The 25,589-nt window shown below is 51.9% G+C and overlaps 1 protein-coding gene and 1 long non-coding RNA gene across 4 annotated transcripts; both read right to left on the bottom strand.

Moving 5' to 3' along the window:
• Positions 1–498: 498 nt before the first annotated feature.
• Positions 499–6,829, bottom strand: LOC116960195. Of its 3 annotated transcripts, none has more exons than XR_004406260.2 (5): positions 6,132–6,829; positions 5,346–5,388; positions 4,986–5,120; positions 4,349–4,487; positions 499–749 (listed from the first exon to the last, which is right to left on the bottom strand). It is a non-coding gene; the product is annotated as an uncharacterized LOC116960195 (long non-coding RNA). The 3 variants fall into 3 exon arrangements; XR_004406259.2 differs by having other exon boundaries at positions 6,660–6,829; XR_004406258.2 differs by having other exon boundaries at positions 5,346–6,829.
• Positions 6,830–6,899: 70 nt separating this feature from the next.
• On the bottom strand, positions 6,900–7,226 carry RPRM (reprimo, TP53 dependent G2 arrest mediator homolog). Its single transcript, XM_042784386.1, has one exon. The coding sequence runs from the start codon at positions 7,224–7,226 to the stop codon at positions 6,900–6,902; it is 327 nt and encodes a 108-aa protein (XP_042640320.1).
• Between the last annotated feature and the right edge of the window lie 18,363 nt (positions 7,227–25,589).

The raw sequence follows: 25,589 nt of genomic DNA, 5'->3' as shown, positions 1-25,589 counted from the left end.
GGGAATTTCCTCAGGCACCGATGGGGAGGTTGTGCAAGCAAACCAGGGCCAGCTGCGGGTGAATGCAGCAATATCCTGTGGGGAATAGATGCTCAAGTCCGGAGTAAAAGTTGTAAATAAGAGAATTTTTATAGCTTTCCTACAGAGATTATGCCACAGCCTAATATCTCTCATTTTCAAGACTTTCCTACAAACCAGCAAAATTGCTCTGTTCCATTCTGACCCCTGCCAGCCCAGCCCATCTTTTCTGGATAAAGCTCATCTCCAAAGTTTTTTCTGCCCCATCAGTTCATCTTGTAGATGCTCATCGCGCGTTCTGCGCTCTTGTTTCCATTTCTTTGCCCAAGACTGCGTATTTTTTTAACGTGTATTTGTTTCTTCGTATTTTTTTCCAGGTACCTGGTGATTTTTGTCTCTCTTCCTCTCATTTGCCAGTGGTCAGTGGTGTCTGAGCGGGATATACACACCAGCTTTCATCATCCAGGAACAAACCAGAGCGGGGACAACTAATTCATTATTTATTTCATGGTATGTTCGCAAATACAGCACAAACCTGCCATTTTACGTGCAAGTACATTGATATCACACTGTAAAATCATCCCTAACTTTTGTTTGAAGCCCAATGCCCGTCCCCTTCGTGCCGGGGCCGTGCTGCTCCATCTCCTTTGACGTGGGGGACGGCTTTGCTGCCGCTGCCGCCTGCAGCCACCGTGGGTTTGATGGGCCGTTATGTTCCTCCGGCCTGGCTCCTTGGAGACACATCCAAAATAGAAGCAAGTGGAGGGGGGAAAGAAAAGAGAAAAAAAAAAAAAATCCTAACCTGATTATGATAGAATAAAGGACATAAAAGTGATATATTGCTTTGTGTATTTTTCATATCATGTGCTCGTGACACTGTTTTTCCATGCGCTAAAAATACGTTCTATAACTGCAGAATAGGTCCCAAGCTGCCGGTGGCCAAATTGATGGATACGCTTAGACCTGAAGAGTTCAGGCTTCCTTTGGCTTCTTTCTTCAGTGACTGGGTCTGGTCCCCAGAGATAAAAAAAAAAAAAAATCTAGTTTTTGGCATTAAAAAATAAAGGTGTCCCATAAAGACAGCACCCCCCTACAAATATATTACAGAGAGGATAAATTATATGGTCACCTACATCGCTTGGCCTGGATTTATATTCGGTGAAGGAGGGAAGGGAGAAGATGGTGCTGTTAAAGATTTGCATCTGAGCATGCGTGCTGGTGTGGGACAAGAGAAGACCCAAGCCTTAATGCAAGCGGGTGCTCTTAACTACTTTAAAAATAGCTTCTGCAACACAGTCATCCAAGTCCGGTGTAAAATGTGTGCTGGCTCGGGGTGTCTGTGTGAGGTGGCTCCGGCCACGCTGCGGTGAGCGTGTCTGGGGGATGGTGTCCTGGGGGAGCCCCCCAGGAGAGGCTGGGGGTTCAGAGCCATGGGGCTGGATTGCCTGTATCCCACCTGCATCCCGCCTGCATCCCACCCACATCCCTCCTGCATGCCTTCAGCATCCCTCCTGCATCCCACCTGCATCCCTCCCGCATCCCTCCTGCATCTCTCCTGCATCCCACCTGCATCCCTCCCGCATCCCTCCTGCATCCCTCCCGCATCCCTCCCGCATCCCTCCTGCATCCCACCCACATCCCTCCTGCATCCCACCTGCATCCCTCCCGCATCCCTCCTGCATCCCACCTGCATCCCTCCCGCATCCCTCCTGCATCCCTCCCGCATCCCTCCTGCATCCCTCCTGCATCCCACCCACATCCCTCCTGCATCCCACCTGCATCCCTCCTGCATCCCTCCTGCATCCCGCCTGCATCCCACCCACATCCCTCCTGCATCCCTCCTGCATCCCACCCACATCCCTCCTGTATCCCACCTGCATCCCTCCTGCATCCCTCCTGCATCCACCTGCATCCCTCCCGCATCCCTCCCGCATCCCTCCTGCATCCTGCCTGCATCCCACCCACATCCCTCCTGCATCCCTCCTGCATCCCACCCACATCCCTCCTGTATCCCACCTGCATCCCTCCTGCATCCCTCCTGCATCCCACCTGCATCCCTCCCGCATCCCTCCCGCATCCCTCCTGCATCCTGCCTGCATCCCACCCACATCCCTCCTGCATCCCTCCTGCATCCCACCCACATCCCTCCTGCATGCCTTCAGCATCCCTCCTGCCCACCCACATCCCTCCTGCATCCTACCCACATCCCTCTCCCATGCCTTCAGCATCCCACCCGCATCCCTCCTGCATCCCTCCCATATCCCACACGCATCCCTCCCACATCCCTCCTGCATGCCTTCAGCATCCCTCCTGCATCCCTCCTGCATCCCACCCACAACCCTCCTGCATCCCACCTGCATCTCTCCCTCATCCCTGCTGGTAGTGAAGGGCCAAAGCCCTCAGGTAGTTCACCTGCTTTCCCTTCCCAAGTAAGAGCCCACGCCCTCATCTTCCCTACGAACATCTACCCCTTTTTTTCAGAACCTGATAATTTCTCAGACTTTGGTAGGTTTTTTTTTTGTTTGTTTGGTTTTTTTTTTTTTTTCCAAGTAAGAAGAAAGTTTTCCTTTGTTTCAGTTTCAGTTTGTCGCTCCTCAGTGCCATTCAATGGTGCTTTCCCCTGGGATTTCACACACTCCCCACTGCTTTTTGGCTTTTCTCTCTCCATTTTTCTCTCTTTTGACCAAGAAGCCCATATCGCCATGCCGGTAACGATGCAGCAGAGACAGGGAGCAGCACAACTGGCTGAATTATCTGGGAGAAAAGCTGGCTGCCAGCCACACCGGCAAGTGAGATGGGCAACAGCTATCACTGGCTAATGGTGAGCTAACAGAAAATTAGATTTTTGGACAGCAAATTTAAACCTTAATTATGGAGAGGACACTGCTGTTTTATAATATAAAAGAATTGAAAGACTTGATGTCCCTCGGGGCTCCTTCAGCTCTACTGGTTAGACAGCCCCAGTCACGGTTTGCTGAAATCAATGACAACAGCATAATCCATTCATGCACACAAACAGAGCTGTCGAGAAAGGAGGAGTGCTTTTAATGACTCATTCTTTAATGATAATTAATATGGGCTCAAACGCAGCCAGGGCTGCCTGTTAAAATGGGCTGCTTAGCTGAGTACGAACATGAAGATTTTTTAGGAAACACCCTTCCATTAAGGGCTCCCAGGTCCGGTCTGGGGTGAGCACCCTGTGCTGGGAGTGCTGCGCGGTCCGGGATGGCTGCTGATAAAGTGATAAATATTACAGCAAATCATGAAGCTGCAATGTGTGCTATGCCTGTCACTTAGGGTGAAGTTTTGGGGGTTTAACTGCAGGCGAACAGCGGGCTCTTATTTTGTAATATTTTTAAAGCTACAGTGCTTTAAAAATTAATGTGGATTTTGCCTGAATATGAAATTGGAATAAAACCCCGCACCTGCATATGTCTGAACTGCTAAAATGCACCTTTTCTGTGTACTTCAGACAGTGTTTGATTATTATTACCAAAAAGATGTGGAAAGCATACAATTAAAATTGTACAGCCCTCTAGACAAATTTAGCCTGAGTACATTCACAGGGTTATCTAAAAGCAATTGCCGTTGCTGGAGTGTTTTTAATAAGTGAATCCCATTTAAAATATCGAACAAGCCGCTGCAGTGAGCGTTTGGGAAGTGACTAAGATGCCTCTTGGTTTTTCTCCTGGAGGATTAGCACGCGTTTTGAGCTGAAAGGGTGAAAGCAAGAACTACTATGTTATTACTTTGTAGACAGTAATTAGGTATGCAGACAGCCTAAGGTGAGACTACTTCGACCTTGACTTAAGAAAAGTGAGATTTGAGAAGAATTGCAAATAGTGCCACGTTAGGGACTTGCTCTGGTTGGGGCTGTCTGGACTTTTGGGGCTTTTTTCTCTCCAAAACAGCCACTGAGAGGCCACAGGGAGAGGTCCCAGCCTGAATCCAGCTGGGAGAGGTCCTGCCACCAAGTCCTACCTGCCCCAGCCGTCACTGAGAGTCCCAGGGCTTCCTCACAAACTGGAAATCTCCCCGGTGAGAGCTCACGCCTGACAGTAACATCAGGTCTACCAGGTCCCTCTCAGCTCCTCCGGGAATTTCAGAGATGGAAACATTATGGAGAAACGGGAATGCACAGCAACGAAAGGCCCCTCAAGTTTTGGTGGTAAAATTGGTCATACTCCACCATTTAAGATGAATAACCAAGCGACAAGTACAAAGAAGCAGGTCAGCTCTTTGCACTGTCTTCAAACCAACTGCAAAGTGGTGGAGCCCTCCGTTGGGTACCCACACTGGTTTTATCCCAAATCCACCCGTTTCCCGATACCTCAGCACTGCAGCAAGGTAGATTTTTTGTTTCCAGCACCTTCTAGGAGCTGACGGGGCTTTACTTGACGCCACAGACTCTCCGGGCAGCTTTCCAGGTGCTTTTCTAAACACGTCCCTGACACGACGCGTGCAGCCATCTGAAAAAGAAATGCCGGCCGTGGGGTTCCCACCCCTGGAACACGCAGGTCGTGGCTTCACCCGCGTGTCTAGGCGGGATGAAGGGGGGCTCTGGGCTGGAAGAGCTGGTTTTGGCAAGCGGGGAGGTGCTGGTAGCGCCCGGGGGGGGGCCGGGGAGGAGGTACCTGCCCAAAGATGGCTCCCAGCGCCAACGCGGGGGTGAGGTGGGTGCCGGGGCCCTTGTTGGTGCCTGAGAGGTGTTTCCTTCCCCCACAGTCATCCTCCTGCCCACCCAGGCATTATAAATACCCCAGGTCTCCTTCGATTCTCAAGTCCCGGAGTCCCCACGGTGCCGAGAGGGAGAGAGGCCCAAGTAAAAACGATGGACCGGACATCTTTGAGCATCTCTGCACCATCGAGTAGGAAAAACCCTTTTCCCCACTGTTCCCTGCCTAAAACGAGGTCTCTTCACAAGGCTTCAAGAGTCACAAGTGCTTTATTAGGTTTGGGGCTCTCACCTTGTCAGGGATCCTCGGGCGAGAGGCACGAGGCCACGCGTGCTCCTGGGCTGAGGTTGAAAATTCTGCAGTTTCATTACAGGACCGGGAGTTTTCCGTGCCTCAGATTTACGATGTTGGAAAAAGTGGTGGCTTCTGGCAAAGGTTAATCAAAATGTATTATATTTTAAGTGCTCGCTATAATTAATAAAGACTGCCTAATGAGTCTAGCTCTCGAAGTGATCAAACATGCAGTGCACTCCTTGCAAGTCAGGATTACGGGAATGATTGTTTTATCTGCAATACCATGAAGTGATGCAAATGAGAAAGTTGGAAATGCTTTTTAATGACTGAAACACCTACATTAGTTTTCCCTCTTACCGTATTATTTTAAAATCCTGCTTTATCTCATGTTTCTCCAGCCCTAAGGGGTAAAGAAAGGAGAGCTTCGGTTAAATTTCTCACCGATGTTTCAGCTGATAATGGCTTAGTAACATTTGTTTTGATGTAATGACGAAGTCCATGGCATATTTGTTTCCCAGAGAACAGGCAGAGCTGTTCTTTGTCTTTCCCTTAAATGTAGCTGTAAATGAGCGAGTACATGGCTGAGATTTCTGCTCAACACGACTGCACTGAGACACTCTGTTTTGTCTCATTTTCCACCAAAAGTTTCCCCCCAGTCAAGCCGTTGTCTCACTCCAGCTTCATCTCATCCCCCTCGAGCTCTGGCGCATTTTGTAAATGCTGAGTTTCACCTTGCCTATCCAAATGGAAACTTCTGATAACATCTCCTAAGGGAAACTTCTGATAACATCTCCTAAAGACGCCTATAAGCATTCGGTAGCTTGGCCACCTTCATGCCAGCTCGGGATAAACCGAGGGAAACCGAGCGGTCTGAAGGCTGCACGGCTTCTCCGGAAAACTTCCCGATTCTTATCAGCATTACAAATATTGACAATGAACAGTTTCACCGCAGGACTTTGGGTGTCACGAGAGATATTTTCTCACAGGCAGGTCGCTTGAACCTTTTTGCCCCCATCCCTCTGCTGTGATCCCCAGCAAGCGTTTATGCTGGTTCCACTCCTCCTACAGCAAATGTCGATACATTGATTTATCACCGGCAACCAGCGCAAGCCCCCCGGCAGTATGACAAGCAGCTATGCAAACCTCTCATCGAAAGATGCTCTGTTATCTCTACAGAGGAGACGGAGGAAGAAAAAAACTAATAAAATAAGTCAAATTCCGTGCAAGCATAAATTTCTCCCTCCCTTAAACGTGGCTGTAAGAAGTCACCTGTTGGTGAGGCTTCCAGGTGGGTTAAGAAAAAGTACATATAGTGGTTTTCTAGCGTGAAACCCAGATGGAGGGGGACACACCAGGGGGGGAGTATGGGGTTATTTCCCCCACCGAAGCCGAAATCCCCAGGGGGGCACAGCCCACCCTGCTCCGCGGGTATCGCTCCCCCAGCCTTGGGCATCCCGGGGTGGGGAGAGGGGGGTTGGAAAGTCATTTAAAATGCAGGTTTTGGCAGAGCTGCAAGGCAAAAACCCGTAAAGGTCGGGCCAGGGGGGGGGGTGTTCTCTTCACCCCGGGGGTTGGCGGTGGGGAAGCCCCCCCTCCCCTCCCCCGCCCCCCCCTCCTCGAAAGGGGCCTCGGAAGGGTTTGTTAGCGCGGAAGGAATAAGAAACCCCAGACCTGTTGCCATCAGAGCACACTTTTTACTTCGGCAGCCCGCGGGCGGAGGCGGGAGGAGAGGGGGGGGCGGGCTGCTCACGTCGGGTACCCCCCCCTGCCCCTCACCGGCCTCCGGGCTCTCGGGGTGGAAAAAAAAAAAAAAAAAACACAAAAAAAACCAAAACCACACCAAAAAACCAAAACAATAAAAGAAAACAAGGCAAAACCAAGAAAAAGTGCGTCTTTTCGCTCGGCGGGCGGTCAGTACGGCCCCACCACCACCGCCTCCGCCTCCTTGGAGGGCCGCCGGTCCTTGACCAGAAAGTTGACCATCCCCTCGGACTTGATGAGGAGGTTGCAGCCGAGGAAGAAGACGCCGAAGACGACGGTGAGGGCCAGGACGCACATGACGGCGATCTGCACGACCCGCAGGGTGTAGGAGCCCCGCTCCCCCGCCGGCCCCGCCGCCGCTCCCCCGCCGCCGTCGGTCGCCGCGGGGGCGGCCGTGCAGCAGCGCAGCGCCCGCTCCAGCTCCCGGGCCGCCGCCCCGGTGCCCGCCAGCAAACCGGCCGCCGCCGAGCCGTTCATCCCGCCCGGCCGCCGCGCCCCCCGCCGCCGCCCCCGCATGCAGGCGGGGACGGAGGCGACCGACCCCGAGCGCTTCACCTCCGCGACGGCGGAGCTCGCCGCGCTCAGCCTTCCTCCTCCTCCTCCTCCTCCTCCCCGCTCCGCCCCGGCGCTGGGGGGGGGGGGGGGGGGGGGCGGGGAAGGAGGAGCGGGGAAGGAGGAGGCGGGGGGGGGGGGGGGGGTCGAGGCAGCAAGAGGGGTGGGGAGGGAGGTTTTTTTTTTTTGCGGGGTTGGGGTGCGGAGCGGGATGTGGAGGGAGGAATTCGGGGGAAAGGGGGGCTGGGGGGGGGGGGAGCGGGGGGTTTGGAGGTGGCAGCGGTTTGGGGCGAGTGGGTTTCGGGGCGGGCTTTTTATTTTTTTATTTATTTATTTATCTATCTATCTATCTATTTATTTATTTATTTATTTATTTATTCATTTATTTATTTATCTATTTATTTATTTATTCATTTATTTATTTATTTATTTATTTATTTATTTATTTATTTATCTATTTATTTATTTATTCATTTATTCATTCATTTATTTATTTATTTATTTATTTATCTATTTATTTATTCATTTATTTATTTATTTATCTATCTATTTATTTATTTATTCATTTATTCATTTATTCATTTATTTTCGAAGGGAGCAAGCTCCGAGGGGGTGGGCGCGCTAAGGGTGGGGTTTCCGGGAGCGCTTTTAAAGGGAGTGGGCCCCCAGATTTGGGGAGGGGGATTTTCCAAGCGGGTTTTTAAAGGAGCAAGTGCTGGGGCGCGGGTTCCCCGCGAGTGGGGGTTTGGGGGAACCATCTGGAGGAAGAGGAGGTTTCTGCAGTGTGTGTGTGTGTGTGTGGGGGGGGGGTGCAGTGACGACCCCTGGGGGCCTTTGGGGGGGTCTGTGGGCTCGGTTGGTTGAACCTCACCCTCCCCCAATCAGCCCCCCACCCCCAGCTCCATTTTAATTGAAGGCTCAGCCACTGCCACAGCCCCGTGAGTTTTTCCGAGCCGTGCCCGCCCCCCCCCCTCAACCCCCCCGCATGCCGCTGCACCCCAGCACCCCGGGGAGCAAAGCTGCTCCCCCAGAGGCACTAAAGTGCCTGGGGATGGCGGGGGGCTCCGTGCCCCCCCCCCCCCCCCCAGCGGTTGTTCAGGGGAGAGCCCAGTGCCAGTGGGACCCCTTCCCCATGGGCGGTTTGGAAATTTGGGAGGATAAATGGAAGGGGGGGGGGGGTGCAGCGGCGGTTTGGGGGGTAAATGGAGCGGGGGGGGGGGGGACAGAGGGGGGGCTGTGGTTTGGGGGTGCGTGTCCCCGCGCCTCCGGCTGAGCGATGACTTGGGAGATTTCCGAGCGGAGGTGGCGGATGGGGGCGCGGCTGGGAGCGGCGTCGTTAACCCTGCCCTTGGATGGAGATTTAATTATGGCAAACGGCCAGGGGAATCTGCGGGCCACGGGGTGCGATGGCCACGGGGCACCTTCCCCTGGGCATAAAAAAAAAAAAAAAACAAAACCAAAACCAAAAAACAAAAACCCAAACAGTGGGGAGGTCAAGGCCAGGCCTGGAGAAATGATGTTTTCTGAACCCCTCGCTAACAGACGCCACCCAGCAGAGCCCCGAGGTGACCCACGGCTCGGGCCCTGCTCTCGGGGTGCCCCCTTGCGTTGGCTTTGGGGGTGGGGGGTCCCCCCCCACCCCACGCAGAGCCCGGCGTGGCCGTGGGCGAGAGCAGCCCACCCACGGGGCGCGCTGGGTGGGCTGCGCTGCCTCATCCGACGGGACGCGGCGGGAACGCCTCGTTGGGGCTGTCGGAGGAGGAGGAGGAGGAGGAGGAGGAGGAGGAAGGCAGGATTCATTCTAGACAGCGAGGGGAGCGCTGGCGGTTGTTTTAGCCGGAGGAAAACGCTGGAAGAGACGTTTGAACTCCGCCTGGCTCCGGTTTGGTCCCGCTGCCGTCCCGGCTCGGCGGGGAAAGGAGCCGGAGGGGGGGGAGTCAGGGGCAGCGATCCCACCCCTCAGTTATGTCAGGGAAAGGGATCCCGTCCCCAAATTGTGTCAGGGAAAGGGATCCCATCCCTCAATTATATCAGGGAAAGGGATCCCATCCCCAAATCGTGTCAGGGGGAGGGACCCCACCCTTCAGTTATGTCAGGGAAAGGGATCCCATCCCCAAATTGTGTCAGGGAAGGGGATCCCACCTCTCAGTTATGTCAGGGAAAGGGATCCCATCCCCAAATTGTGTCAGGGAAGGGGATCCCACCTCTCAGTTATGTCAGGGAAAGGGATCCCATCCCCAAATTGTGTCAGGGAAAGGGATCCCACCCCTCAGTTATGTCAGGGAAAGGGATCCCACCCTTCAGTTATCTCAGGAAAAGGGATCCCATCCCCAAATTGTGTCAGGGAAGGGGATCCCACCTCTCAGTTATGTCAGGGAAAGGGATCCTGTCCATAAATTATGTTGGGGAAAGGGATCCCATCCCGAAGTTATGCCAGGAAAACGGATGCCATCCCCAAATTGTGTCAGGGAAAGGGATCGAGTCCCTCAGTTATGGCAGGGAAAGGGATCCCATGCTTCAGTTATCTCAGGAAAAGGGATCCCGTCCCTCAGTTATGGCAGGGAAAGGGATCCCATCCCCAAATTGTGTCAGGGAAAGGGATCCCACCTCTCAGTTATGTCAGGGAAAGGGATCCCATCCCCAAATTGTGTCAGGGGGAGGGACCCCACCCTTCAGTTATGTCAGGGAAAGGGATCCCATCCCCAAATTGTGTCAGGGAAGGGGATCCCACCTCTCAGTTATGTCAGGGAAAGGGATCCCATCCCCAAATTGTGTCAGGGAAGGGGATCCCACCTCTCAGTTATGTCAGGGAAAGGGATCCCATCCCCAAATTGTGTCAGGGAAGGGGATCCCACCTCTCAGTTATGTCAGGGAAAGGGATCCCATCCCCAAATTGTGTCAGGGAAAGGGATCCCACCCCTCAGTTATGTCAGGGAAAGGGATCCCACCCTTCAGTTATCTCAGGAAAAGGGATCCCATCCCCAAATTGTGTCAGGGAAGGGGATCCCACCTCTCAGTTATGTCAGGGAAAGGGATCCTGTCCATAAATTATGTTGGGGAAAGGGATCCCATCCCGAAGTTATGCCAGGAAAACGGATGCCATCCCCAAATTGTGTCAGGGAAAGGGATCGAGTCCCTCAGTTATGGCAGGGAAAGGGATCCCATGCTTCAGTTATCTCAGGAAAAGGGATCCCGTCCCTCAGTTATGGCAGGGAAAGGGATCCCATCCCCAAATTGTGTCAGGGAAAGGGATCCCATCCCCAAATTGTGTCAGGGGGAGGGATCGAGTCCCTCAGTTATGTCAGGGAAAGGGATCCTGTCCCTAAATTATGTTGGGGAAATGGATCCCATCCCGAGGTTATGCCAGGAAAAGGGATCCCATCCCCAAATTGTGTCAGGGAAAGGGATCCCGCCCCCCAGTTACGGCGGGGAAGCCCTGCACACGCTTTCAGTTCCAAAAAGCCGGTGGTTGAGGGTGAGGAGAGCCGGATCCATGTGCCCACGCGTGCCCTGTGGATCCCTGGCAAGTTTTCTGTGGATTCACCACTGGCAACCCCTAAACACAAAGCGCTTTGGAAATGTTTTCTCACACGTGAGTCTCAGAGTACGCGTCCTAGAGACCGGGACGTGGCAGGGTAATGGCAGTGGCTGTGGCAAAACCTGCAAAAGAGAGAACCTGCGGAGAACACGAGCGATGTTCACGTACCTGGTGATTTTTTAACATAGAGATTTCGTCTTTATTATTTTTTTTCTGATAAGGAAACAATATAAAGAGGGAGGCTTGGTCTGAGCAGGCAAAACTGTGTGTTTTTTCATACCTCCCCACTGTAATTTAACAGCAGGATGAAGACAAGCTGTGCGATTTAACCTCTTAAAGTCCCTGTCAGTGGTTTTTATCCTTATGATTTGCAAAGTGGTTTTGGATTAGCCTTGCAGAGTAAAGTGTATTTCATCTTGTCCGGTGCAAGAAGTTGCTAAAAGTTTGAGGGGGGATACAGATTTCAGCCAGGGCGCTGCCAGGTGGATGCAGAGTATTTGCTCAGGGGAGGGATCACTCTTCTCCCCTCCTCCAGGCTTGCAGATAACTGGAGGCAGGAAGGCACCAAGAAATAGTAGGTGCTTTAAAGAGTATTTTGTGGAGCTACGAGATGGAAAAGAATGTTCTCATTTACAATGTTTTGAAGTGGAAAAAACATCTGTGAGAAGAAGGGGGGAGGAAAACCACGCATCGTTTTGGCAGTGCTCTGTACAAACGGACAGATTTGGGCAAAAAACCACCCGTTGGAAGCGTCACGGGTCTGACTCGGGGTGCCTGGGGCTGGAGGAGGCGGAGGGGGCTGGGGTTTGTGTGGTGTAGGTGGAAGCTCCCGGGCAGGGCTTCTGCCCTCTTCCTCCTCCTCCTCCTCCTCCTCTGAGGTGGCATTGCCCAGGGAGGGCACCATGGCCCTGCACCCCTTGCACCCCGAGCCAGGGCACCCCCAGCCACGCAGAGCCTCACTGCTCACCCACGGGGCCGTTACAGGGTGTGGGTGCACAACAGGTTTGGGGGGACCAGGGGTGTGTGCGGGGTAGGGGCACCCCAAGGTCACCTGTGGGGCAGCCACTGGCCCTGGGGGTGATTTGGGTTGGGGATGGGATGGGGTTGGGAAAGGGAAGGGATGGGATGGGGATGGGGTTAGGGATGGGATGGGCATGGGGATAGGATGAGGTTTGGGAAGGGATGGGATGAGAATGGGGTTGGGGTTAAGGGTGGGATGGGATGGAGATGGAAAGGGGTTGGTGATGGGATGGGGTTAGGGAAGGGGTTAGGGGTGGGATAGGGACGGGGTTAGGGGTGGGATGGGGATGAAGTTGGGATGGGGTTGGGAATGGGATGGGATGGCAATGAGGTTAAGGATGGGATGGGCATGGGGATGGGGTTAGGGAAGTGGTGGGATGGGGAAGGGGTTAGGGATGGGATGGGGTTGGAATGGGATGGGGTTGGGAATGGGATGGGATGGCGATGGGGTTAGGGATGGGATGGGATTGGGAATGGGATGGAATGGGGATGCGGTTAGGGGTGTGATGGGCATGGGGATGGGGATAGGAAGGGATGGTGACGAGGTTAGGGATGGGATGGGGTTAAGGATGTGGGGATGGGATGGGGTTGGGGTTGGGATGGGGATGGGAGAGGGTTGGGGATGTGTGTTTTGGCTCTGCTGGGTAGGCAGCAGCTGGCTTCCAGGAACAGACGTCGAGACACTTGTGGGAGTGAGGGATCATCCAGCCAAGCTCTGCCTTTGTGCTGTGGGGTCGAGCTGGACCCCAGCACGCAGGGAGCCGCGTGGCCAGCACCAGCCCAGCCCCCCGAGCCCAGCGCCCGCTCTGCCCACGCTCGTGGCAGCCTGGCTGGAGCCAGAGCCCCCGGGAGCCAGCGGAGCCCCGAAAATCCAGCACGGGGCACGTCGCTGCCGAGGAGGCTGTGCCCCTGGAGCCTGGTGCACGTCAGGTGTGGGGTGGGTGTGGGGATGATGTGGGGGATGCTATGGGGCAGGTGCAGGGCTGGGTGCACGCCTGGATGCAGGGCTGGTGTGGGGCTGGATGTGGGGCTTCTGTGGGACTGGGTGTGGGGGTGGGTGTGGGGGCTGGTGTGGTGATGCTATGGGGCGGGTGTGGGACTGGGTGTGGGGTAGGTGTGGGGGCTGGTGTGGGGATGCTATGGGGCGGGTGTGGGGCTTCTGTGGGACTGGGTGTAGGGTGGGTGTGGGGCTGGTGTGGGGATGCTATGGGGCGGGTGTGGTGCTGGTGTGGGGTTTCTGTGGGACTGGGGTACTGGGCTGGTGTGGGGATGCTGTGAGGCCGGGTGAGGGGCTGGTGTGGGGATGCTATGGGGCAGGTGTGGGGCTGGGTGCACGCCTAGGTGTGGGGCTTCTGTGGGGCTGGGTGTGGGGATGCAGTAGGGATGCAGTGGGGATGGTGTGGGGCTGGGTGCCGGCCTGGTGTGGGGTGGGTGTGGGGTTTCTCTGTGGGGCTGGGTGCGGGGAGGGTGCGGGGCTGCTGTGGGGCGGGTGTGGGGCCGGGTGCCCTCCCCCCGGCCGGACACAGCCGCCCCACGGGGAGCGGGGTCAGCGGCAGCGGCCGGGGCGGAGGGAAGCGGGGCCGGCATCGCGGGTCGGCAGTGACACCTAGTGAGCGCGGCGGGACGGGCCCACGGCCACGGGCACGGGAACCGACACGGCCATGGGGACGGCATCTGCACCGGGCACTGGCACCGGCCACGGCCACGGCCACGGCCACGGCCACGGGCACGGCACCAGAACCGGGCACTGGCACCAGGATGGCCACGGGCACCACCACGGCACGGCCACGGGCGTGACGCTGCCACGGCTACGGGCACGAGCAGGACCACTCTGTTCCATCCCATCTCCCGCCGCTTCCCCTTTACAAAATCAGAAACTTTCTTTAAAAAAAAAAAAAAAAAAATTCTAAACCCACCGGAGCACCTACCCAAGGCTTAGCACCTGCTCACCCGCCCACGGTTTCAGATTCCCGGCGCTAACTGAACAGGGTGTAATATTAGATTCAAAGCTAGTACAGGGAAAAAAAAAAAAAAAAAAAGGAAAAAAAACCCAAACAAACCCGAAGAGGGGCAAATTCAGGTGACATCTCAGACACGCTGATGTTTAAGAGCACAGTGAGAAGTAGGGAGTCGGTGTTAAACTCCGTTTGAGCTCAGCCAAAGGTTTTTTTGTTTTTTTTTTTTTTATTCTTATTGCTAATCAAGGTCAGCTTGTCCAACGTCTCACTTCGAAACCTCGCAGTTGTCCCCAGCTGTGCGGTAACTACAGCTGCCAGCACAATTACTAACCACGGCCCCAAGCAAATGAAGTACACCCTACCAACATAGGGGTGCACCCTGCGTTTTGCGGGTAACGCCGAGGAACCCCCCGTCTGCAATCCCGAAGGGCTGCCCAGGCCCCTCCGCAGCCCTGGCCAGCCCCCCCATTCCGTTTCACCCCGAAAAAAGCAAATTTTTCCGCGGCTGGTGGTGAGTGTCACCGCTGAGGTCCCCGGGTGAGCGGCGCGGGGAGCCCAAGGCTCACGGCACGGTCCTTCAACTTCGGAGATGGGGAAAATACTCAATTTGAGGTGCTGTTTTTTTTGGTCGGGTGGTGCAGGGAAGGGGTGGGGGGGGTCAGGGATGCTCCTGCGTGGGGCTCGGTGGTGGGGAGAGGCGGCTCCGTGGCAGAGGGGAGCTCGGCCGGGGACGGGGATGCCTCTGCACCCCCGGCTCGGGGGCAGCCGTGGGCCACCAAGGAGCAGAAGCCACTTTTGCCAGGTGACGGCAGGCTCAGGGCGCGCTGGCACAGCTGGGAATCTCGGGTTAAATGCCACCATGGCTTCCCTGGCACCCCAAAACCCCCCACTTTGGAGGCGGGTCGCTGGGGAGATTGATGACACGGACTCTGATATTAAGATCAAAGACCCTTTATTATTCAGAAAGCTGCGTTTTTATCCCCCTACAAAGTTGTCCATACCCCCAAAATAAGTGCTTTTTGGTTACCATACATTACTCACACACCTATTCTAACATTTCATTGGCCAGCTTAACTACACATGTCTTTTTTCCCGTGTCATTATAACTTGCTTTTTTACTTTTTTTGCTCTGGGCGTTCTTCCAAAGTCCTCTGTTGTTCACTGATAACTTTCTTACTTTTCTGTTATTCAAAAATCTTATTTTTCTGTTATTCCAAAACTTTCGAGGTCTGTTGTGGCCTTATTTTTCTGTGTCTTAGTTTGGGCTGAAATAGAGTTAATATTCTTTTTCAGGGACTAGATGAGTGCTGTGTTTTGGATGTAGATTTGGGTTTGGTATGGGAAGAATGCTGATAGCACACTGATGTTTCCAGCTGCTACGAGACTCCAAGGACTCTCCGACTCCCCATGTCCTGCCCGTGTGCCAGGGCACAGGGAGCAGGGAGGGGGCACGGCCACAGCACCTGACCCAAACTGGCCAGTGAAATATTCCATATCATGGCACGTCATGCTCACTGTATAGAGGAGGGGTGGTGGGGAAGGGGCTCTCTCGATTCCAGGATTGTGATTGTGGGATCTTGGTATCTCGGGGTCGCTGGCCGGGAACGGGCTGGGGGTTGGTCAGTGGGTGGGGAGCAATTACGCTGTACGTTGCCTGGTTATATATTTCTTTTTGTTTTCCCCCTATCATCGTCATTGTTCTCGTTTTATTGCCATTATTAAACTGTTCCTATCTCAGCCCGCGAGTCTCCCTTCACCCCTCTAATTCCCTCCCCCATTCCCAGGTGGGGAGGAGGAGGGGAGGGTGATTAGCTGCGGGGGTTGGCTGCCGATCAGGCCCAAACCACAACATTCTGTTATTCAAAAACCTTATTTTTCCGTTATTCCAAAATCTTCAAGGTCTGTTGTTACCTTATTTTTCTGTTATTCAAAAACCTTATTTTTCCATCATTCCAAAACCTTCAAGATCTGTTGTTACCTTATTTTTCTGTTATTCAAAAACCTTATTTTCCTGTTATTCAAAAACCTTATTTTTCCATCATTCCAAAACCTTCAAGATCTGTTGTTACCTTATTTTTCTGTTATTCAAAACCTTATTTTCCTGTTATTCAAAACCCTTCAAGGTCTGCTGTGGCCTTATTTTTCTGTTATTCAAGGTCTGTTGTTGCCTTATTTTTCTGTTATTCAAAATCCTTATTTTTCCGTTATTCCAAAACCTTCCAGTCTGTTGTTGCCTTATTTTCCTGTTATTCAAGGTCTGTTGTTACCTTTTTCTTCTGTTACCCAAAACCCTTGTTTTCCTGTTACTCAAAGCCCTTCAAGGTCTGTTGTGGCCTTATTTCCCCGTTATTCAACCCCCCCCCCCCCCCCCCCCCTTATTTTTCTGTTCTTTGAAAACTTTCAGGGGCCTCATGACCTTCGTTGCTGTAAAACGTCCGCGGCGGTCGCTGCCCAGGGCAGCCGGTTGTGGTTACCCTGGGGTCACCCCGCGCAGCACCGCGGTTCGGCTCGCGGGGCAGCTCGGCTTTTAAATATTTGTGCAGCCCACTCCGAACCTCCCTGAAGGAATTGGGGGGGGGGGGGACGAACGACACACAACCCCCCGTTTCTGCCCCGTATTTTGGCCAAGGCTCTGGGCCCTTTTCTCGTGCTGCGAGGGTGCGCATGCAAAGGTGTGCCCCAAACCTTAGCGTCAAAAATATGATTTATATCGTGCTGCAGACTGGCCTGTTTTCACCCCGGGCTGTTTTCCTCCGAGTGCTGATCAGAGCAGCGGTCCCCGGGGTTATTCGGGTTGTTTATAAGCTGTTGAACACCACGGGGGGGGGGGGGGGGGGGGTTCATTCTCCCTCCTGCCCCCTCGCTGGGTATCCCGTCGTTTCAGAGCGCTTGCCGGGGGGATGCCTCGGGCACCGCTCGCCGCAAAACCTCGCCGCGTCCGCCTGCCACGTTCGTCTGCCGGAGGAAATTTTCCCCTGGTTAACGCGATTCCTGACGGGGGCTGCCCCGCCACAGCCTCCCGGCCTCTCCTACCCCCTGTCAGCAGCGTTTTTGGAAAAACCTGGTTTAAAAATGGGCTAAAAAAGGGAACGGGGACGCTTCCCGGGCTGTGGGAAGCGGGGTGTGAGTCGGTACGTGCCTCGGCTCCCGCGGGTTGCGCCGGCGGCGGGGAGGGAAGGTGGGAAGAGGGTGGCCAGGTACCTGCAACCATCTCCCTCCCCCCGGGCATTACCCTGCCTAATAAATCCGTGGGGATCTCCCCGGGGAAATTTTAGAAGATTTTTATTTCCCCCCCATTTTCGCTTTGCTTATTATCTTAATCTGCTCTATTTTGATCAAGGCAGTGAAAACAAGGTTCGGCCTTTCAAACTACTTCATCCGCGGAAGTGAGAAATTGGGTATTTATAAAACATGCCAGTCAACGGATGTATGAAACACACTCTGTTCCATTCTGGGTGTATTCCACTGGTAATTAGCTATAAATACACTCTCATTTGGTGACTGATTTTAAGTATATTTATTCTACTTAGATGTGGAAAAATATTCATGTTGATCAGCTCCCCCGAGGCCTTCATCAGGCGAGCTTAATGAAGAGAACAGACAGGTGCTTTTTATGAGCCTTTTTTTTTTTTTTTTTTTTTTTTTAATTTAAAGAAAAACTTATAACAGTACCTCTTTCATCCCGGCCTCCAGCTGAGAACCCTGCCGTCAGCAGAGCCCGTCTCTCACAACAAGATCCTCTGTGCTTCAGAGTATAAATATTCACAACTCTCTTCTCCCCCGTCGTGTTCTAAAAAGCGCAAGAACCGATGATGAAAGCGTGGAAAACAATCCCATAAACGGGCAGGCTTCGGTCCGGTTTGCGGGTGGTACAAACAGGGGTCCGGCTGCTGAAAGAAGAGGGAGGTACACTGACGCAGAATAGAAAATAAAGGTTTTTTTCAGTCGGAAGGGACCTGTGGTGACCACCCGGTCCAACTCCCTGAGCACCTCAGGGCTGACCAACCTAAATCGTGGGGGTGAGGGCACTGGCCAAACGCCTCTGAAAGACAGGCAGGCATCGGCCACCTCCCCGGGAAGCCCGTGCCAGGGTTTGAGCCCCCTCTTGGTGAAGAAACGCTGCTTAACCCCCGGTCCGAGCCTCCCTGGGCTCGGCTTTGAGCCGCTCCCGCCCGTACGGCTGGGACGCAGGGCGGGGGGAGCGGTGTGACGGAGGGGTCCCGCTCGGCAGCCCCTTCCCTGCCGCTGATGGAGACGTGGGGATAAACGGTGAGAAACGGGGAGAAACGGTGGTTTGTCTCCCCCGAGGCTCTCGCTGCCATTTTCCTGATTATTTGCTCCTTACGTCCGCAGGCGCCGCTTGACGGGGCTGTCACAGCACCTGGCCAGACGCGCGGCGAAGGGTAATTTGTTCCCCAAAGATTGCAATTATGTAAATTAATATATTGACTTACTTTTCACCGAGCGAAGCCAACAGGCTCCGTGCTCGCTCTAAACTATCTTGGCATGTAATTTGGCTGCCCACTGGGATGGAGGTAATTAGTGAGGAAGAGGGAGACAGCTGTAAAAATTGGATATGGACACGGCACAAAGAAATACATCTTCATGTTACAAGAGAACTCTTTTGTACGAACCCTGTGGGATGTTAATGCTTTCCCCGCATTTGGGGGGCCAGGGGGGCTCTGCTCCCCTTGCCAACACACCCGCCAGGGCGAGGGAAGGGTTTATTTTGGCATTCCCAAATGCTGAGCATCCCGAATGTACCACTCCAGTGGGATCCCCTCACCTGGAGGAGGCACAGCTCTTTCTCGCTCAAATCCCAGATAGATTTATCGTCGTAACAGATTGCTTTGGGGAGGGAAAAAAAAAAAAAAAAAAAAAAAAAAAAAAAAGCAAGCGCGTTAGGCACCTGAATAAATATTTAAACACACCCAGGCCACAAAATAGTAAAAAAAAAACCAAAAATACAGGTTGGAGCTGGACTGGTGGAGGCATCTCCTCTACAAGGCAGCGTGCTCCAGTGCTGGGGCTTGGCTAGTGGTGACCTCGAGCTGTGGCAGAAGCCCGTGAGACGTCTCTTCTTTTCCCAGGACGAGCAGGAGGGCGGCTGGAACTCGGGGGGCTGAGTGCGGCCACGTACTCCCCAGGGGCTCAGGGGGCAGCGGCGGGGCGGTGGGGCGAGGGGCTGGGGATCTGCCATCCGACGGACGGGCCCCGGGGACTTGGACGGCACTCGGAGCAGATCCTACCCAGCACTTACCTCCTCGGTAAAAGCTGCTTCCGCAGCGGTTTCCTCATCTGGGATACCGGCTCTTGGTCAGCAAAAAAAAAATTAAAATATTTTTTCCTTCAAACGCGGCTTTTGAAGACTCCTCCACATGCGGAGCGGTGCTGGTCCTTCAGGTGCAAGGCCTGTAAAGAAGAGCTTACAAACGATATTTTAATCAAGCTATTATTAGCATTTAAATGGGAAGACTTCAACCACATTTTTAATAAAATTATTTCTGACAAGGAGCTGAAAATCAGCACTACGAAATTGTGTTAAACTAAACCAATTTCCTCAGACTCCAACGGGAAAACCTTTGGCTAATTAGGAAGTTGGATAAGCTGAAATCTGGGAATGCTAATGTAAGAATTAAGGAGGAGAAAATTGTATTTCTTTGGGTCAAAAGAGTTAATTATTTTGAACTGTGTGATTGCTAGGTGTGGGCATCGCTATGGCCCGCTCAGGCTCAGCGGGTGCCAGTCAGCTCTAGTGCTGGGGACTGGGTCCAGACTGCACGGTTTGGGGCAAATGGGCAAAGAAAACGGCCAGTGCCGCTCAGGGGGGAAACGGAGTTTCATCAGCAAAACGTTTGCTGAAAATACGGAGCTGGGCAAGGTAGGGCAGGACGACCGCCCGCTGCTTGCGCCCGTGTTCTGGGAAACAGGACTTTGTGCTTTTAACGACACCAAGAGCGGTGTGTGTTAGCTAATTTAATTGTATTTTTTATAAAAAAAAAAAAAATCCAGATGGAAAGAGCAGAGCCAGGCTCAGTTAATTCTACTTAAGGGAAGATACCTGCTGACGTTAAGCAGCATTTTTTGTTAAAGTTGGTATTATCAGTCTGGTACTTACAAATCACTGTAAAACGTGTCAGACTGTACAGGCTGACAGAATCTGACGATACGCGATCAATATTTTACCTAATATTTCAAGCCACCCCAAATGCCTTAGATCACGGGATAACAGAGCAAAACTCTGGTCTACCTTCACAGGGGAGCAGCTGACAGCATTTTTTTTTATAAATGGCAAATAAAAAAGCCCATTAATCTGCCTACTGCTATCACACCACTTTTCCTGCAGAATAGTAGCCGTGCACTGTTTAGATGTATAAGCAATGAGATAATTGTTTTATTTTCCCAGGATGAAGTGGTGTCTTGCCTTGGGAGGCGTGAATGAATTAAATGGAGCCAGGTGCCAGGGCTCAGCCCGTCCCACCTCCCCGTCCTCAGGTGAAGGTGCCCCCTCCCCGGGCTGGAGGGGAGCCCCAGGGAGGGGGCAAAGCGGGGGAGTTGGGGCTTATATATAACAGAGCTCTGAGCTAAGTCTGCTGCTTGTCTTAGGAGAGGCTGGAGGAGAGGTCTTCCTCCTGAAAGTGCAATGTGGAATGAAAGGTATGATTTTTTTTTTATTTTTTTTCCCCCCCTCATTCATTTATTTTTTTTTTGAGTGAGGGCGGTGGGGTGGCTCTTTGTGCTTTTAGGCGTCTTCTCCCGCTTCAGGGCAGTTTTGCCTGGTGCTGGGGTCAGATGGGGGGGGGGGCTCGGGCAGCGGTGGGTGGTGGAGAAGATGCAGCAGGAGAGGAGCTGCTGAGGGATGGTCGCTGCAAAAGGCAAATCGGCCACAAAACCCCCTAAATCCTACTGCCCCCTCCCCCCCCCCCCAGTTGCTACTGGTTGGGTCTGTGCTGGTGGCCCTCGGGCGAAGGGGGTGGCTGTTGCTGAGGTCTCTGGGCCACAAAACTGCCTCCCCCCAGGAGCTGTGCCGAGGGCTGACCCGCTGCCCCTCTGCTTGCATTGGGAATAAGTTAATTTTTAACTTAAGAGAAAAAAAAAAAAAAAAAAAAGTAGGTGAGATGAGCGAAAGAAAGTAAAATTTATGTTCTGGGTTTTTTATTCTGGGGAGTAGTTTCAACAGTGAGTGTAACTCAGCATTTGCAGGAGGGGAGGGAGTTTTTCTAATAGTTGTGGTCTCGTCTTGCACCCTCTGGGTTTAAATGCCATTTCTAGGTAGCGTGGAAACAGCCTTTTTGGTGACAGAAGTCTGGAAATTAGGGCTTGCAGAAACCTTTTAACCTCAGCGTATCGCGGAGGCAAACCTGGGTCTGTGACTTTGCCTTTCTTTCACCCGCTGTTTTCCACACACGCGTGCATCCTGGGCTTTCTGAAGAAGCGTTGTAACGTGCAAATAGTATTTAATATGCTCTTGAGGTCTTGAGATGAAAAGTACTTGGTTTTAACTTCATTTGAATTGCTGTCATATAAACACCAAGTCGGCGCGCCAGGAAAAGGGAAGCTTTCTGTGCCTCTCAGCAAGAAAAAAGGTATTTCTGTATGGATTTTGCTCTATGAACGCTATATCCTTATGAAACTGTTGAAATATTAAAGCATGGAATTAAAAATTGTAACAGTTTAAAACAGTGTTTGTAGGATTTATGTGAGATATAGTTTTATTTGCTTTAAAACTCAGAGATGTGGTGGGGTTTTTTTTTTTTTTTTTTTTGGTTTTTTTTTTTTTTTGAGGAACCACACCTGTAATTGTTTTATCCACTTCGTGCTTCTCTCTTGCTGGAGCCCGTGTTCTCCCACGTGGGGGTGACGGGGCATCCCCCGCTTTGCTCTGTCTCGTAGCATCGCTGCTCCATCAGCTACCCGGGGTGGCAACAACCTTATCTCCTCCCAACACCTTCACTGGGGCTGAGGTCGGATTCTGTAGGAACAATTAATTTTTTTCAAAAGTGCCTGAGATAATTTTAAGATAATTCCAAATAATTTTTTTTTTTTTTTTGGGGGGGGGGGGTGGATTTACAAGGTGATAACTTTACCTGTTGGCAACCGTGTAGCTCTGCAGCTCAGCCGTACTCCGTGCCCACTCACGGTGAGACTGCAGCTCTGCCCAGTGGCATGTCGGCAGGGGTACGAGGGGATTATTGCTGTAAAGATTACTTCTTGTAACCCCAAGTTTAGTTCTGAGTTCCTTAGGCCCTTCTGCTCAGAAGGGAAGACGCTCTGCACAGCTTTCACTGTTCCAAGGCTTCATTTGTCTCATCCAAGTATTTCCGCGCGAATTTATCGCTCGCTGATTGAGACAGCTCTAGGGAATCTGCGACCGAAATGTATCCTTGATTGCCTTCATTTCTGAAACGCATGAGTCACTCCTACAATTTGTAGTGATAGCTTATATTTACGTGGATTTATTTTATTTTATTTTATTTAAAAAAAAAAAAAAAAGGGATTTAAGCAGCTTGCTGAAGCCGGGCCGTGGTGGTACCTCCCGTGGTTCAGCAGGCAGCACGCGGGGCAGGCGTTGGTTTGCTAGCAATATGCTTTCAAAGTTCAGGCAAATGCTTTTGGAACCAGCATGTTAAAAATGTACTTTCACAGCTCAGAAGAGCCTGGCAGGTATCTGTGCGTGCTGGGGAGAAGGTGCATATTAGCTGGTAAGAGGAGGCTTGTGCGTGCCCTCCTACCTTTGTACATTTATTTGGTTACACAGATATTTGCAGGTTCCTCATATTTCGACTTGGAACTAATGTTTACTTTTGGGCAGTGTTTCTAAATGTCTGTTACCTCTTCCTCAGAAGGGAATAGAAGCCCAACTCTTACTTCCATCAGCTGTGCCTCTGTCTCCCACCACCTCCCCTCCCTTTCGCTTGACATCTGCTGCGATATTTTGCTCCCAGGTTTTTCTGTGCTCCGACACCTGGTCGCGTGTACATCAGCCACCCTGATCCACCCCTCCCCTCCGAGCTGGACTTACTGGGCTCTGAAAATAGAATTTTCCCTCTTTTTCTTCACCCATTCGTGCACCCGACGGGGCAAGGTGTTCCCCCCGAGGTGCCTGTCCCTTTCTGCTGGCTCCAGGTGAGCCTGGCACATGTGCTTCGCTGGCTCTTGTCCCCCAACAACGTGCTAACCGCTTGCCTTAATGAGCAAGAGGGTCTTGACTGCAAGCCAGCTCATATTTTTCATGGTTTCGTGCAGGTATTGTCTGACCTGCCCGGGCTTTCGTGTCGGACTTGTGTAAAGATGGTGGGAAGGGATCTCTGCAGGTCACGGCCCCATCTCCTGCTCATGGCAGCTGCTGAGCCAGAACCAGACCCAAATCATGTTAGACAGCACAAGAAATTGTTCTGTAAAACAACAGACAAAGGAATTAAGGTGACGCACTCATCGGGAGGCTCAGCATCCTTCTTGAGAGTACTTGTTTAATTGTTTACAATTATTGTGAAATAGTGTTTCCTCCTCGCTGCCTTTTCAAGCTGTTCGACTGTCGAGCTTTTAACCAAAACCTTTCTAATAAACCCTCGTGTCATGACCTTACAGCCTGAGAGCGCGGAGGACGTGTTCTCATTTTAGGAATATGGTAAAATTCAGCAGCGTCAGTTCCTGTATGAGACGCCTCTCCTAATCCTCCTGATTTCTCTCAAATGCTGTCAGTCTGCCTCAGCTACTTGAGATTGGTCCAAAAGCCATCCTTGAACATCCCAACTGAAAACCTTCCTCTAGCTCCTTGGCACTTGCTCTGTTGATGCAAACCATTTCATTATTTTGGCCAATGCCATGCCATTTGTGCCAGTCCCCATCTTCCATCTTTAGCAATTAGTTCCTACCTGGGATTGACAAGATTCTTTACTGAAGCTCAGACAGGAGCTCACACTACTTCTGCCTGGACAGTCGCTGCCTGAAGCCGTTGGGTGGGTTCACCAGCACCAGGTCGCGTTAAGCACGAGCAGCACCGCCTTCTACGTCCACCTTCTGTTTAGTTAATCTTGTGACGAAACTGCTCGTCAAGAAAAGTAACGCAGGACACTTCTGAATGACCAGAAAGCTCAACCAAAACTACCATCCTGGCTGACAAATTTGGAGGCCTACTCTACTTAAATCTCTTTGAAATATTAAGGGTGACTTTTGCGGTGTCCCTTGTGGATGGTACTTTCCAGGAATTCAGTTGCATCTGTTTGACCTGTATGAAGGTGGATGCAACTTTCAGGGGACACGTTACCCAGAGTTGTAGGGCCACTGGCTTCCAGAGGCACAGGTTTAAATCCTATATCCACTCTGGAGGTTGTCTCTGTGTCAGTTAGAGCTGTTTCCAAGGAAACACCTGAAATCCAGGGCAGTAAGCAATTAAGCGTGTTAATTGCATTAGGTGGTGCCATGAGACCCAAAAGCAATCTTGCCGAGGTCTGGGATGTGACGTGGGGAGAGGTGTGGAGAAATAAACTGTGTAACTTGCGGACAGGGGTGAAAAAATGAACAAAATCCCGTGTAGGTTTTGTTAAATGGACTATTGGCACTGTTTTGGCGCAATAAGGCGTTGGACAAGAAAAGGTATTTGGGTAAATACACGCTATTGGGCTGCTAATGTTCAAATATCGAGGGTGTATACTACTTACCCTATCTCTCTAGGTGTGCTGTGAATGAGTTTTAATAAGAGACGTACAGAATAAGATGTGGAAAGGAGTGGTTGCTTTAGGGAAAGAAGAGAAATGGAGATGGTGGCCAGAGGGACCGACCTGAGGTCACTTACTGGAGTCATGTACGGTTTTTTTGGATTAAAAAATTACATGGTCAAAATAGGTACCACTGCCCAAGCGTGCCAAACGCCGCTCTGCTTGAAAAGCCAGAGATCTGGCAGCATAAATAATGCTTTAAATTAAATACTGCTGCAAAGAGATGTTTCTGAGCACCCAGGGGCTGCAGGCAGAGAGTGTCCAAAGGGTTTCGGTGGGGTGCGACGGGGCTGGTGCGGTTTGGGGTTCTGGCTCCCCAGTGCTCGTCTCTGCACGAGCCTCTGACCCGCCAGGCGATGGGCTGAGGAGACCCTCGGGGTGGGCAACGGGTCAGCTTTGCATTTACTTCCCCACCTCTCTAAATAGCTCTAACATAGAGACATCCAACATCTTTTTTCTATTTTTTTTTTTTTTTTTTTTTTTTTTACTGTCTGATGGAGAGAGGCTCTTCCTCTTAAACTTGCTCATTTCAGCTGCCCCAAAGGTGGCAGTGAGATGTGAGGAAGCAAATTTCACCTTTTTAGTAACAATTCTTAACATCTATTCATCATACGGTTAGTGGTAATTCTGCGTGTAGGGTCCGTGGTTGTGTTTAATAAAAGCTACTCTTGTTAGTGGACTAAAAATCTCTTTCTTCAGAAAGAACATATAAACACTTTTTTAATGAAAATATCCAATTAAAATTGCAATGCCTTAGCTGTCTTGAAATAAGAGAATCATAACAGAAGTGCATATTCATTTCACTGTGTATCTACTTCTTCCAGTTGGTTATTTGTGGAAGAAATTAGGGTTTGGGAAGAAAAAACCCACTATAAATTTCCATATATTTCATGTCCCTGCGTAATTCAGAACTGGCCTTTGCAGCAGCCCCCGGGACACAGCGTGTTGGGTGGGGCTGCTAGAAGTAAAACCAACTGCAGGAAAACAAGGAAGGAGCCCAGAAGTTGTTAAAATTAAGCCTCTCATTGTCAAAAGGAACGTCCCAAACCGTCCC

Source organism: Tyto alba, unplaced genomic scaffold, assembly GCF_018691265.1.
Source record: "Tyto alba isolate M040663 unplaced genomic scaffold, T.alba_DEE_v4.0 Super-Scaffold_7, whole genome shotgun sequence".
In the NCBI taxonomy this organism is placed as follows: domain Eukaryota; kingdom Metazoa; phylum Chordata; class Aves; order Strigiformes; family Tytonidae; genus Tyto; species Tyto alba.
This window is presented reverse-complemented; position numbering and strand designations above follow the sequence as displayed.